The 13,914-nt window shown below is 43.7% G+C and overlaps 1 protein-coding gene across 3 annotated transcripts in view; it reads right to left on the reverse strand.

The window, feature by feature from the left end:
* Window positions 1-12,968, reverse strand: part of Nrep (neuronal regeneration related protein) — a 28,005-nt gene extending 15,037 nt beyond the window's left edge. Inside the window, exons 1-3 of one of the 3 annotated variants that reach the window (XM_052741812.1) lie at window positions 12,331-12,404; window positions 11,822-11,865; window positions 10,496-10,559 (exon numbers count right to left, since the gene is read on the reverse strand). In XM_052741812.1, the coding sequence (XP_052597772.1) occupies window positions 10,496-10,498 (3 nt within the window). In that variant the 5' untranslated portion in view covers window positions 10,499-10,559; window positions 11,822-11,865; window positions 12,331-12,404. Of the gene's footprint in view, window positions 1-10,495; window positions 10,560-11,821; window positions 12,102-12,330; window positions 12,405-12,649 lie in introns of those variants that run through there. The other 2 variants (XM_052741810.1, XM_052741811.1) reach the window with 2 other exon arrangements.
* Window positions 12,969-13,914: the final 946 nt, after the last annotated feature.

The following is a 13,914-nucleotide window of genomic DNA, read 5'->3' on the forward strand; positions in this document are numbered from 1 at the left end:
GCAGAAATCCAGACAGTTCTAAAGACAGGCTAATGAAGAGATGGAGAAGGGGTAACAAGCCAATTACTAGGTAGTCATGGTCTAAAGACTCCAAATAACAAGCAATAAAATGTGTCCTACTTCATGCTCAGACCACATGGAAGACTACATTCAACCATAACTAAAGTTATAAGAACAGCTGGTGATTTTAGTAAAAATTCACATTATCAAATAAGTTGCTTCTATGAGGCCAAAGAATAAATTTAACCGAACCTCTGATTAAATTGATTTTGACAGTGTAGATAACCAAGCCTCATATAATAAAATTAAAGCTTAAAAAATAATCCTCAGGAAAAAGGGGTTGGGGTAGGAGAGACTCCGTAAAGATGAAATAACAGCATGTGGAGACCTGGCTCCCAGACCAGGATAACAAGATCTGAAGAATTTAAGATTCTATTATCAAGAACTCAGCAAACTGCCAGGCCAAAGCACTGGATGATGTGTAGTTAGACCCAACTCTACAAGAGAGCCAAGCTCGGAGACTTGACCTGGTACAGATCATTGGGGCTTTGGAAGAAATCAAATCCAGATAATCCAGATACACATGTATGAAGACAGAGGGCTTAAAGATATAAGCAGATATGTTGATTCTGTATTAACTAACTGGCTAAGTATGGAATTTCAATTGCCCAATCAATCCATGAAAAAAAATATTACAAAGTCCTTACTTCCTGTGAAGTAGAGGGTATGTGGTGGGCACTTTGCAAAAGCAGAATGCACATTTTTTTTTTAAATCAATAAGTAATGTCCCATTGATTTGGACTGGGACCATCAAAGAAGCAAACACAATTTTCCTAAAGGCTTTTTTGGGGATGGGGTGCTAAGGAGATGTTTCTGTAGAAAAAATGCTTTGACACAACCACGAAGACCACACTTTGCATTCCCAGTACTCATGTAAAATCTGAGTGTGGCAGCACATGTCTGTAACCTCAGTGCTGGAGGAGACAGCTTGAGTCAAGGGCTCGCTGGTCAGTCTCTCTGAAATGGCAAGTTCCATGTTTAGTAAGGAATCTGGTTTCAAAAAACAAGGTGGAGAGCAGCTGAAGAAGACAGTGGACATCAACTTCTAGCCTCTACATGTACATGCAAGGGTGAGCAACACATACATACATACATACACACACACACACACACACACACACACACACACACACACAAAATTACAAGCCACAAATCAAAGAAAGTCTGTTCAAGAAAGCAGTGTGCTGGTTAATATAATTCATCTGTTCGAGTTCTAATTATCTTAATCATACAACATCTGAAACCCTCTGACGTTCATGACTTTGAACCATGGCTGTATGCCCTATACCTGTTCTCTCTCTCATCTGGTTAAACTGAGTTCCTACAGCGCATTAGGGGGAATATTCAGTCATATGCTGCCAATCCCACACATGCTAATATGGCCACGTAGCAAGTGTCTGACAAATTTTCAGAGTATGGTCTCACCAAGCCTTGGGGTAACTTTCACAAGGACGACCTAGTGAAGGGTAGGAAACTCTCCTGTGCTGGAAGTACTGAGTACTTAATCCCAAACACTTACTGGGGCCATGTTTGCCACTGCTTTTAGCCATCTAACTTATGACTATAGTCTTTCCTTCATAGAGAATGTCCAAGAAGCAGGGTTCGCCCTTACTTTCTAACTCCTTCCTGTCCAAACAATGGTTTCCTTTAGCAGACACCAACTTTATCCAATAAAAGTGTCCTCAAAATGCCTGGGCCTATATTAAACAAAACAACTTTTGTAAAATTCTCCCTGCTCAGCCTGTAGTATTTTTCCCTGCTGGAATTGTATCAAACCCAGTTCCACCAGGAAGGCTGTTACCTGCCCCGGTAATCAAAGGACAGTTGTGTGTGATAGTGATCTGAGTTCAGGAGCTGAAGGGCTAGAGCCAGCCAGCCACACCAACACTTCTTTGCACTTTCTGAGACTCCCTCTGTTTTAACTACCTATCGGGAAGGCTCTGATTCAGTATTTTCATTGGCAGCAACCATTTGGCTATTCTCCCTTCTTTTCCAATCAGTGTCTCCAACCGCCAATTTCAGCCAAAAAGGAGCAAACAGACCTTCCTTTCTTCCGCCACGCTCTCTTACATCTTCTCCTCCATCTCAAATTCAAGTTATTCTTGTACTGTCCTCCATGAAAGTTAGGATGGACACTGAACCAAGCATTCTGGAACCGGGGCTTTGAGATGCCTCCAGCTATATAATCATAACACCCTGAAGGCAAACGGTTTTAGGAAGCAGGCCAAAGAAATACTCAGTAATAATTTTGTCTTAAGAGATTTCATCACTTTGTGAAGCCATAGCAGATTCTGCTCAACTGCATCCATTAGAGTACCTAGAGGCGATCCCTGTTGCCTGCTGGAAACACATCACTGTTAACTGAGGGCATAATGGTGCTCCACAGCCAGCACCCTGGATGAGGTCTGGGACTCTCCCCGGAAACAGCAAACCATAGAAATCCAGCATTCTGAGCTAACGTAGTGCCTCTCTGCTTAAAGGGGTATAAAAGAAGAGAGTGCAGAATTGAATTTAAGAGTTGTGCTTCTAGGGTGGTTAGATCTGGCTTAACTGTTCCCTTCACCTCCCTAACACAGAGTATTCCAGAATGTTCAGCGATCAAGTCTTTGGTCAATGAATGCATCATCTGTCCAGACTCATCTCGTTTCCTGGACCACAAGATTAATAATCTGAGAGATTGCGACTCTGCACAGGGTCAGGCTGTTAATGGTTATAAACCCTGAAGTAGGCCACCTGGTTCTGGCCAGAAATGCCAGACTGTCGTGTATCTATGACACTAACTCATTTGTTTATTCCACAAGCATTGGGGCATGTATTGATCACTGGGGATGTGCCAGGTCCTGGTTAGGCATTATAGCAGAGATCAGCCTGGCTTATAGATGGAGGTAGGCTCCATTCCAAGGTCCCATTAGAACATGTTAATGAAGGCTAGGGTTTGCTTCCACACTATGTAATAACTATGTCAAGTTATTTTACTGGCTGTCTAAAAGTTCTGAGTGATGGAACTTTCCCATTTCTGAATTCAGCACCTTACCCACAGACGAAAGTGGGGGGAAAGCAAGACATCACAGCCTTACTGCCTCCAAGAAAGGCAGGCTTGTGTGGCGGTCAGGGTGTCAGTCCTTCAAGGTCACAAAGAGGAACTGTACTGGTGTGATACATGGACAAGGCACGTAAGATTATTTCCACCAGGGGTACTAGGATTATTTCACAGAGATCATTCTCAGTCTTGAAGCACACCTTTATTTTGTTAGGTGGTGCATTCCATACAGACCGAGCCAAAAAAGGCACAGAAGAAAGGAAGCCTGGGACAAGCGACCTAGCTAACCCCAACTATGGCTACAAATAAAGGATTATTTCAAATGTTTCCAGGCAAGTTGGTTTCACCCCAGAAATTAAACTTAGAAATATCTAGTACACTGGGGGGTAAAAAAGTATTTGTGAAAATGATGGAGGACAGATAAGCAGTTCCAGGAGCAATGTTCATCTATGCTGCCCTTGCTGAAAGGCCTGGAGAAGAGCCCAACTCACCTGAAAGAACTACAGCCACTGACCTATATTGGCCTCACTGGAAAGCTGAGGGATGGGCCCAACTCACCTAAAGAGGCTATGGGTCAGTCCCACAGACCCTAGTCCTGACACTTCCTGTGGAGATCGTGAAGCTAACATCTCCCAATGTGAGGCTCTAAGGAAGTCCCTCGTGGACAGACTTGGCTTTTCCCAACTCAGGTGAGTCACGTGAGGTGATTCCCCTCAGATACTCATGGCTATTGACTATACAAACAAGTGTCTACAGGACTCAAATGGTAATTTTATTAAGATGCTGCTCGGAGCTGGCTTGTACTTCAAAGCATGTCTAGTTTAGTCAGGAAGACCTGAGGGAGACAGCAGCTGAATCCCTAACACATCTGGACAACCTGAGCATGCACCCAGTCTGCCTAACCGGAAGGAGATCCTGCCTCCTTTCAGGCATCTGGCACAGCAGGAGGCCCCTCTGGCTCAGTGGACACCACTGAGGGACTTGTCACAAAGAAAGGCTGCTGCTGCCTTAGGAGGAGTAAGAGGCAGGCTCCCTTCCCCGTTTCCAGATCACTGGCCAGGGGCATCCCTTTCCCCGTCAGTGTAACCCTCGGTCCAAGGACAGTAAAAGGGCGCAATAAAGACAGCTGTACCTTTAACCAGAAAGTATGTGAGTTGGACACATGCTCAGCTCAATCAGAAAAGAACCCGAGATAGTCTGGTAACCTGAGTGAGTGCACTGGGCCATCTGGAAGATGCCTGCCGAGTGGCTTCTTCTGCTTAGCGCATCAAGTCCTTGACTTCTAGGTCTAATTTTTGAGATCTGTCCTTGACAGCACAGAGGTCCTTAACAGGGAAGAAGCACTACTGCAAGTACAACTTCCTGAACCATCCTTTTTATCTAGAATTGCCTTCTGCCTCCTATAAATCTACCCGAATATCCTTAATTCTTTGTGGACCCAATGTTTATCAAAGACTACTTTCAAGACTTTAGAATAGAAAATGTAATACGGCATATTATTCACTCTCAAGAAAAAAGAACAGCTCACCTCTAGGGCTCAAATTTTGTGCTAACACCAGGCAAGTGTGCATGTCATCCTGAAATACTATATTGAGGATTTGGACATGACACTCGGGATGAATAACAAATGTTGAGGCTGACTGATGCTTGGTCACAGGTGCAAGAGGAATCAGAGGTGGTGTGCATGAGCAACCTGCCATGTCTAGGTCTAGATAATTTCTATTTCATCAATAGGAAAGATTTCCAATGGAACCATCCACCCTCATCCTATGTATCTGCCTCTGAATTTTATACTTAATCTTGGATTACGGAGTCTTGCAATGTCTGTTAGATTTGCAAGCTAGTCTTGCTTCTACAATTAAAATGTGCATCCACTGAGGCTAGGGGCTGGGTATGTGCCTTCTGCAATCTAGAGAACTATGCACAATGCTTAGGTGAGAATGCTATTCAGTTGACAGGCAAATGGTGTATATTCCCACTGCTCACTCTTCTTATTTTTGTGTTTTCAGGCATGCTGCCTTTGTGTCTTTGGGACCACAGATTCAGATTCTACTAGAAATAAGTGAGTGTTAAAGGCACAGGGCTGACAGTGAAGCTCCTCTTGGATTCAGGAGGGGATTTTTACAGCCGTAGGATAAGCTGCTGTGAGCTTTGAGGACCATAGATGGATCAAACCCAGAGTACCAGAACTTCATTGCCTACTCAGAGCACGCCTCTGAACACTGGGAATCAGAGCCGTCCAAGCTACTCTCTTTTGGCAAGTGCCACACTTTATGGTTTACCCACAAAGTTTCTTGCCCCTGTAACAGATAATGGCAGGTAATTTGCTGTGTAAATGAAAGTAACATTCATTTTGGGTTCCTGGCACTTTACAAGGAGAGGTTAATGATACAAATTACCTCTACTTCACCAAAACTAATCATGGTGACTCATTAGAGCTAAATTGTAAAACATCCAACTTAGTAGATATTAGCATGCACACACAAAATATTTATTAAGCTTCTATTACATATTTACTAACTTCTAAGCATGAAATTGGAAGTAGAGAATTCCTCTGTGGGCCTATAATCAATTGGGCAATATGAAAAAAGCTTATGAACTACTAACAAGTTATATCATCGGGGTTAGTAGCGTGTCTTTGCTACTCATGAATGGGGTGATAGTGAGAATTTTGTGGAGAGAAATTTAAATGCTTAAGTCACAAACTAACAGGGCTGGCTGATAATACTTAGGACACACTAGACAGAAGCACTGTGATTTTTTTCCAGCCAATGAGATGAAATATTATTGACACTCTCTCAAGGATAAAAAACGTCCCCAAATATCTGTTTTGGATAAATTTAGACCCAGTGCTAAGCTGTTTTCTAGTTCAAGCCAGAAGAGCAGTTTAAAGTTGGACTCTTGCAACATACCCTCAGACAAGATAACGCAGTCCAAGCACACTCGAATCTTTCCCCCTTTGTATATCTGGATTGAATTTGCTGATAAGACTGCCTTATCCCTAGCCTTTCCTTACACAGCACAAGAACTATACAGATAAAGCAAGCATATCCTTCCACTACTACATCACTGCAGCATCATTTGAATTACCAAGATGAATCAGATGAAATCAAAGGCTTTTTAAAGCGTGGTTATTCAGATAATTATTTCAGTCTTGCGTGTCACTGAAGCTGTAAGGATATGGTCCGAAGACTTCCCAGCCATGAACAGCACTAATGAGAAAGCCTGGGATCCAGGACACTCCAGCGCCCCCTTTCAAGGCATCTGAATGCACTCAAGGACTTTTAATGACCAGGTAAATGAATATTTAAATATTCAAAATTCTTATTTGGGAATTACTCATTCATCTGTGCAAAATATTTATATTGTAGAAGCCCGTTTTCTGATTTTGGAAGAATTTATTTTAAGATTTAAAATGAAGTGAATTCCTTTTGTGTATTTATGGTAATCGGTCCTATATCTAACTTTTCAAGAAATACATAGTGTTAAAGTGAATAGCTATTTATTCCAAGGTGTTTTTACCCCAAGGTGGTAGGTACTCGAGTACCATCTCCAACCTGGCTATCTCTATAACGCAAGAGGAAGCTGGGCTGGGCCTAAACCCAGAGAGACTGATTATCTCTTCTGTCCTAATTCCCCAAACAATCACCAATTCTCCCCTTCATGGACACAGGAAGGTCTGGTGAAAGACAAGATGGAAGGTCTGGTGAAAGACAAGATGGCGCCATATAAAATTACCTCCCAGGTAACACCAAAAGTCGCTGCTGCAACTTGTCAATTTACATCCCAAACCCAGTGACACAGGCTGCCTGCCAGTAAGACTAACCATTCCCAAGCCTTGCCTTTCTCTATAAACCAGAAAGTTTATGTTAATGGGGGAATTGCTGAAGGGGTTCTCTCATGAGCCTGTGAATGCTCCTTCACAGCTTGTATGGGAGCAGAGCGCCATGAACAGTACAACAGAGTCAACCCATCTTTCTTAAAGCCCAGCATCTGCCATAAAGAGAACTGAAACTGTTCCAGTTCCTAGATCTCTGCTAGAACATTCCAAGTCCATTCTTATGCCACTGGGAGTCTGTGGCAAACACATACTGGGAAGCAAGTTTACTCCACAGAGGGTTAAACCAGGACTTTAACTTTGGCAGTGGATTAAAAATCTGGTTTTTCAAACCAACTTCAGTATATATTCTAAAATGTTTTCTCCTTGTTGGCATATACAAGTCAAGTACTTTTAAAACAAAACGCACAAATCAAAAACACATCATAAAATAGAGGTCTAGAAACTTAGCAAAAAGCTATGTTCTAAAGTGAAAAAAAAATCCCAAAGATCCCTGTAGACTACTACCAATAATTAAAAAGCATGAAAAACTCTACAAATCGCAAACAATAAAGGCAAAGGCATGTTTGCTAGAAAACTGAAAAGGCTGGAGAATGGGTCACTGATAAAAATATTATGGTCAATAAAGATGCAGAAAACTATGCTTAGAACAACAATTTAACAGTATTCTTGGGTTGTTACCACCTCAGGCATCACCTCCAACACCATCACATGATTGGCACCCTCTGTGGCTGTACTCAGAGGCCCAGGCACAACATGTGCTGTGAAAGGGGGCACAGAGTTGAAGACAGACATGTATATCATTGTATATATTTATCATTTATTTTAATAATGCAAACAGCACTCTATGAATCCTGCATGCCTCCAATTTACTACTGTGGAACCCTAAGTTCTAGTTCGGTTTCTGATGCTGGAATAATATTATTGACCTAAAACAACCTGGGGAGGAAAGGGTTCATTTGGCCTAGAAGTGATAGTCCATCGTTGAGGGAAGCTGCGGCAGAAGCCAAGATTGGAACCCGGAGGCAGGAACTGAAGCAGAGGCCATGGAAGACCACTGCTTACTGAATTGCTCCTCACAACTTGCTTACCCTGCTTTTTTATACAACCCAGGACCACTTGCCTGGGGTGACACTACCCACAGTGGACTGGGCCCTCCCACATCTATCATTAGTCAAGAAAAAACAACCCACAGACATGCCCACAGGCCAATAAGATTGAGGCTATTCCTCAATTACGGGGGCGGGGGGTGTCCCTCTTCCCAGGTTGTTCTAGTTTGTGTCAAGATGACAAAGACTAACCAGTGCACCCTACCACCTTAGTGTAAAAAGACCAGATATTCAATCACAACCTGTAGAATTCCAGAGTTTACTAATTTCTTACATTGGCCTGAATAGTTTATAAATCTGTGTTTGAAACGACCTTTTATAATATATGGAAATTGGATTCTCTGTAGTGTTTTATACTATGTAGATCAAAAGGTATGTTTAAGAGAAAAAGCAATGCTTATATATATTCCAGAGATGGCCAGCAGTTAAACACCCTGCTTCCTGTAAGTAATTTCTACCGTATGTGAGCCAAATCTTTAAGTAAACTAGTTACAGAGTTCTATAAAGTAGTCCCAGTTTTAATCAAAGAAAGGAAATGAACTTCATTTTGCTAACAAGAAAGAGGTTGAAGATATCTCTAGTATCAGGTTTAAAAAATATATATTTGAAACTTTTTTTTTCTTTTACATTACTATACACAAGGATTTTTCAGCGCTCAGGCTTTCCAGATACAAGAATTTCTAGAAAGTGACTTGGAATCACCCTCAGACAATAACTGCCGGTGGTTTTATTTCAAGCAATGGGCTTGTGCCAGAAGGGACTGACATCTTGATGAAAGGAGCATCGAAAAGTTGTGAGAATATTCTTTTTTTTTAATGAGTAAAAATCCTCCCAAGAGAAACAAAGTGCGACCGTCCACCCTGCCACCACACGTCATGGACAAGTGAGGGAAATTAGCATTTAATATTAATTTGTCCTTGCTTTTCTGCCTTTGAATGGTTCCAACTTTCATTCTCAGCTTGGCATGCATGTCTGCCTTCCACAAAGCACACTCCACCCCCAACTACAGAAGCATGGTGCTTGGCTTTGACCTTGATCTATAGGCCTGGATTTGGCAGGGTTCAAGGGTCCCATTTATGTTTAACTACGACTGTCACTTGAAACATTGCAACATACAGCCCTTGTGGTCTACCTAGGGTGATGCAGTGAGCAGGGCTCTAGAACAGGGCCCAGCAAGCCATGTGTCCACTCCAGGAAAAGAACCACTTTGTAATGAAAACTCCACTCCACCAAGAGCTTACTTACTACTTTGCAAAAATGGCTGACTGGGAAGGTAACCTGAAGGTAAGGGCTTGCAAGGAGTTCATTGATTACTTTGATTCTCTGTTCACCTCTTTTGTCTTTCTGCCCCAATTCTTTAATTTCATCGTTAGCAAACCAGTCCAAGCAAAACCTACTTTGCTCATGGCTTTGACACCCACTTGTTGAAATGCCAGGCAAGGCACAGGTTAAAAAAAAAAAAATGAAAAAGCTTGCTTCTTAATGAAAGCCAATCTGAACTCATTTAACTGCCTCTGATTCATCTTTCTCCTTGGAAGCTAATTCTTGGTTGTTCTCAAAGAAAACACGAAGTATATCAGATCCAATTTTAATTCACTAAATTCCACCCTCATTTAATAGAGAAAAAAAAAGAAAAGAAAAAAATAAGTAAATTAGGCAGGCACACACTTTAAGCAGGGAATAAGTGCGTTGAGGACCATCAACATTTTCAGGAGGCATGCTGCACAGAAAGCTGCAGAATGTTTTTTTTTTCTCCCCACAGAAGTTGAACATATGTATTCAGCTGCTTTTGATGTGTATTTCCTATGGTGCTTGATTTAATCAGAAATTTAACTACCCTCTCTGTGGATTACACTCCTTGTGAGAAACCACTATATTTCACTTTATAGGTTAATATGTCTGCCCTCTAAAACTGAAATGTCTCTTTAAAGGAAGTTATAAGTAGGAAAAAATGCATATATATTTGAATAACAATACATGATATATTCATTAAAATGATCTTATCTACTGCTGTTAAGGACAGCATATACCATACCTTGTTACTTAGACACAGACTCAGTTTTTGGATAAGTTCTGGCTATCTGTAATAGAAGACCCACTGCTTTGTTTAAGCACATCTGCCATTCCCCTTCATGTATGTCACAGCATGTCAATCTGCTTAAAGAACAAAACAGTTCCTGCTGTTTGAGTTAAAACATCCTTGCTCTGAAAATCAGAATTTCAGTTTTCTATTCAAAATGACTGCAAGTCAATAAATCTAATTCACCACATCCGATTCATATAGACTGCTGTACTGCAAAGCACTCACCCACTGGAGACAGAACCTTTTAAAGGTCAGATGGGATAGGAACAATAGAGAGGCAGGCTGCATGAAGGCGGGTGGCTGATACTTATATGTAATCACTGATAAGGAGCTACTGAGAATTTCTTCTGGTGACCGCTTCTTACCATTTTGAGAATCTTAGTAGTCTCGGGCTCCTGTTCCCCCTTTCTTCAGTCCAGGGAGACCAACCTGCAAAATATGTTTTAAATACAGTAGACACATTGCTTCACCACAGGTCAGTAAATGCAAAAATGTCTCCTCGGAGGTCACAGACAAATAACTACTTTGTGTGCTGAAGATGAGTTCCATGCAAATTATTCTAACCACCGGAGCCTCTGGAAGAGCTTTCCAAGTGGTCTACAGGTTTACATAGGGGACAAAGGAATCCCTGGCACCTGGCTCTGCGTTCCTGGGCTATTCCTAGTGTCTGGTTCATCTTTAAATTGCAGTTCAAAAGGTTTAGCAACTTAAAAGTAGACCCAAGTGATAAAAATAAGATTGTTTTCTGGCTGCTCTTTGTTCCCAGACATACTACTGGCAGTATATTTGCAATCAAGACGAGAGAAGAAGAATCAGCCTTCCACCGTAGTGTAATGCCTCAGAGTGGATATTTTTGGAAATGGCACTGCATTACATAACCTTCCGTGTTTTTTTTAAAAAAAAAAAAAAACTACACGAGGAGAAAGTCAGGAATATACACCATTATGCCCTTCTCCGGAAACCAAATAAACATTCACGTACATGCTTCAGTGGTTCACCCTCTATCTTTTTCCATTAGAGCATAACTCTTTTGTTAATGTGAGTTATGGCAAAATTAAGATGAATGGAAAAACTAAAAGTTCTCCAAACGGGGCATCAGAGGCACCTAGAGTTTTCCTATAATGTTGTTATAGAAACATAAATGCAAATCAGGTTATTAGCAACACCAAGAAAAAGTAGTCATTTATTTTTTTAATACTCCCGAACCCCAAGTTCAACTGCTTTATAAGAAAATACAGAGAAAAGTGTTTCAACAGCGAAAACATGAAAAGACCCACCGCCGCAGCAGCAACATTGAAAGAGTAATCAAGTGTAAGGATTTTATACAGGGAGGGGGAAGCTTGCATGCACCAAAGTGCATTTAATGCAAAGGAACAAAACAGCTCCTAACAATGAGCAAGAACAAAATTAACCACACCAGCAAGCAAAACCCCACCCCTTCACAAAAGAATTCATTTCTCTCAACTTGTGCGTTAAACAAAGGAGGGGGGGGGTCGAGTTAAATTCCAGCCTTAATGCAGCAGGAGCAAAATGACATAATTTCTCCAAGGTGTCAGCTTTAGCTCTAAAATTCGGAGGGAGAAAGCATGAACTCTGCAAGGTTGAAGGGTCCAGTTTAGAGCAAAGGCAAGGAATGGACACAAAAGAGAAAGCAGCGCTCCCAGCTGGGGATGAGAAAGGCATATACTTACAGACAAAAGCCCCGCTCCCTGTTCACTCTCTCTCCTCTCTACACCTGAAACACAAATGTGGATGAAAAAGGGCATCATGCTAGAAAGACAGCTGAGGGAGGGGGAGGGGAAAGGGGTGGAGGAAGAAGAGGGCGGAGGGGGAAGGGAAACCAAACCCCAACCCGCTCCACTTCCAAGAAGTGCAGCCTCGGAAAAGGAGGGGAAGGGATCCCTGCCTTGCGCGCTCTCTCCAAGTGTGTGTGTCTTGTGTCTCTCTGTTCCTCTAAACCAATCTCTCAATCTCAACTCTCTCTCTCTCTCTCTCTCTCTCTCTCTCTCTCTCTCTCTCTCTCTCTCTCTCTCTCTCTCTCTCTCTCTCTCTCTCTCTCTCTCTCTCTCTCCCCCCCTTCTCCTCCCACCTCCTCCCCTCTCTCCTGCTAGTGTACTAGTGAACAATGAGCTAATTCTGATGGAGCTGGCACGCGGCCAGCGCCCCAGCCTTGCTGCCACCGCGGAGCCAGACTGCTTACTCGGCAGGAATCGGCGGCTCGCGGCCCCGTGGGCGCGCGGCCAACCCGCGCGCGCTCCCCGGCCCCCGCACCCGCGCCGTCGCCGCCGTAGGGCACTGGGCCCTCGAGGGGGTGGGGGTGGGGGGGGTTGGAGGGGGGGGGTGGAAAAACCGCGCCGAGCCGCCCCGGGAGCGCAGCGCACACTCCGGCGGGTTCTCCGCCTGGCCGCGCGGCGGCTTTGCAGACAAATAAGGAGGCGGAGGCGGCGGTTTGGGGGCGTGCCAGGCGCGGAGGCGGCCCGCCAGGGGAGAGGCGGTGCAGCCCTACTGTAATAATAAACCTGCGGCCGGGGCATCTGAGGGAACCGGGACAGCCACGGCCCTGCCGCCTTCCCTTTTATGTGCCTGTCCCGAGCCGAGCAGAAAATGATGCCCACGGCGGCCCCGGGGCGCGCACCCAGGGCCCTGTCCTAGCTGCTCCTCCGGGCTCCCCGCCGCGCCCGCCCCCGCGCGGGGGAAGCCCGAGCCTGGAGCCCCGGCAGCCCGGCGCAGCGGGTCAGGGGCTGCGGGCCGGAGGACGCACACGCACACGGCCGCGTGCACCATCTCACACGCGCGCCCTCGGACACTTTCAGTCGCGTGCGCGCCCCCCCGCGCGCACAGACTGCAAGAGCGGCGGCCTGGTGGGTGCAACCGGAGACGCTGGGCGCTAGAGCTTTCTTTTTCCCTGCCAGGATTTCAAAGTTCTCATGCTCAGCCCCTGCAGAGCAACTTTCCTTAAGTTGTGGATTGCTTGGGGGGGGGGGGGGGGGGGGAATATGTTTTGTTTCGTCTTTTAAATTCATGTAAAAAAAAATCGATCTTTTCGTAGTAATGTAATAGCTCAAAATGTGGCAACCAACTGGTGGTGTTGCCATGACGGCAGATATCATACTATGGTAACTGTCAGATGTTTCATGGCGAAGATTGGTTCCTAATTAAACTGCTTTGCCAAGAGTGGGGGCAGGAGGGAGGGAGGAAATAAAGGTTCCTAATGTCTTCTAAATTTTCTATCTATATTTTACCCCTAGTCATTAAAAGGAATGTTTCTATTTTAACGAAGGAAAGACAGCTTTACAAAGCTCAATTTAAGCCATCTGCTTACAGAGTATCTTTTTTTTTTTTTTTTAAGAGTCAAGCACTGGGTACAGAAATAGCAAATCTTGAAAAGTAATCTTTTACAAGCATAATTCTAAAATAATATAAGCTTATTTGTAGTGCTTTTCAAACTACAAAAGCCACTATAGCAACAAGTACCTTTCAGAAGGATGTGAGTGTGATGCTTGGGAGGCCCAGGAGATCTCTGTTCATTGAGAATTTAACCACCATTTTTTCCCCAGGAGGGGAGAGTGGGAAATACTTGGGAAGGGTTTCTAAGAACAAAGGAAAGAAACAATTCATCGAACTTCCCTGAAGCATTCATGGTCAATATTTTCCTGTCAGGAAAATACTGGAAAGAAAGTGTGGAGCACAGTAGTCTAGGTGTGGGAGTGGAGGCCGTGTCTCCAGTCTGAACCCCTGAAAGGCTGGCCAAGGGGACCTCTGCTACTCAGCCCACAGTCACTAC

The sequence above is a fragment of the Peromyscus californicus genome, unplaced genomic scaffold (assembly GCF_007827085.1).
Source record: "Peromyscus californicus insignis strain IS unplaced genomic scaffold, ASM782708v3 Scaffold_17__1_contigs__length_78620276, whole genome shotgun sequence".
NCBI classification, from domain to species: domain Eukaryota; kingdom Metazoa; phylum Chordata; class Mammalia; order Rodentia; family Cricetidae; genus Peromyscus; species Peromyscus californicus.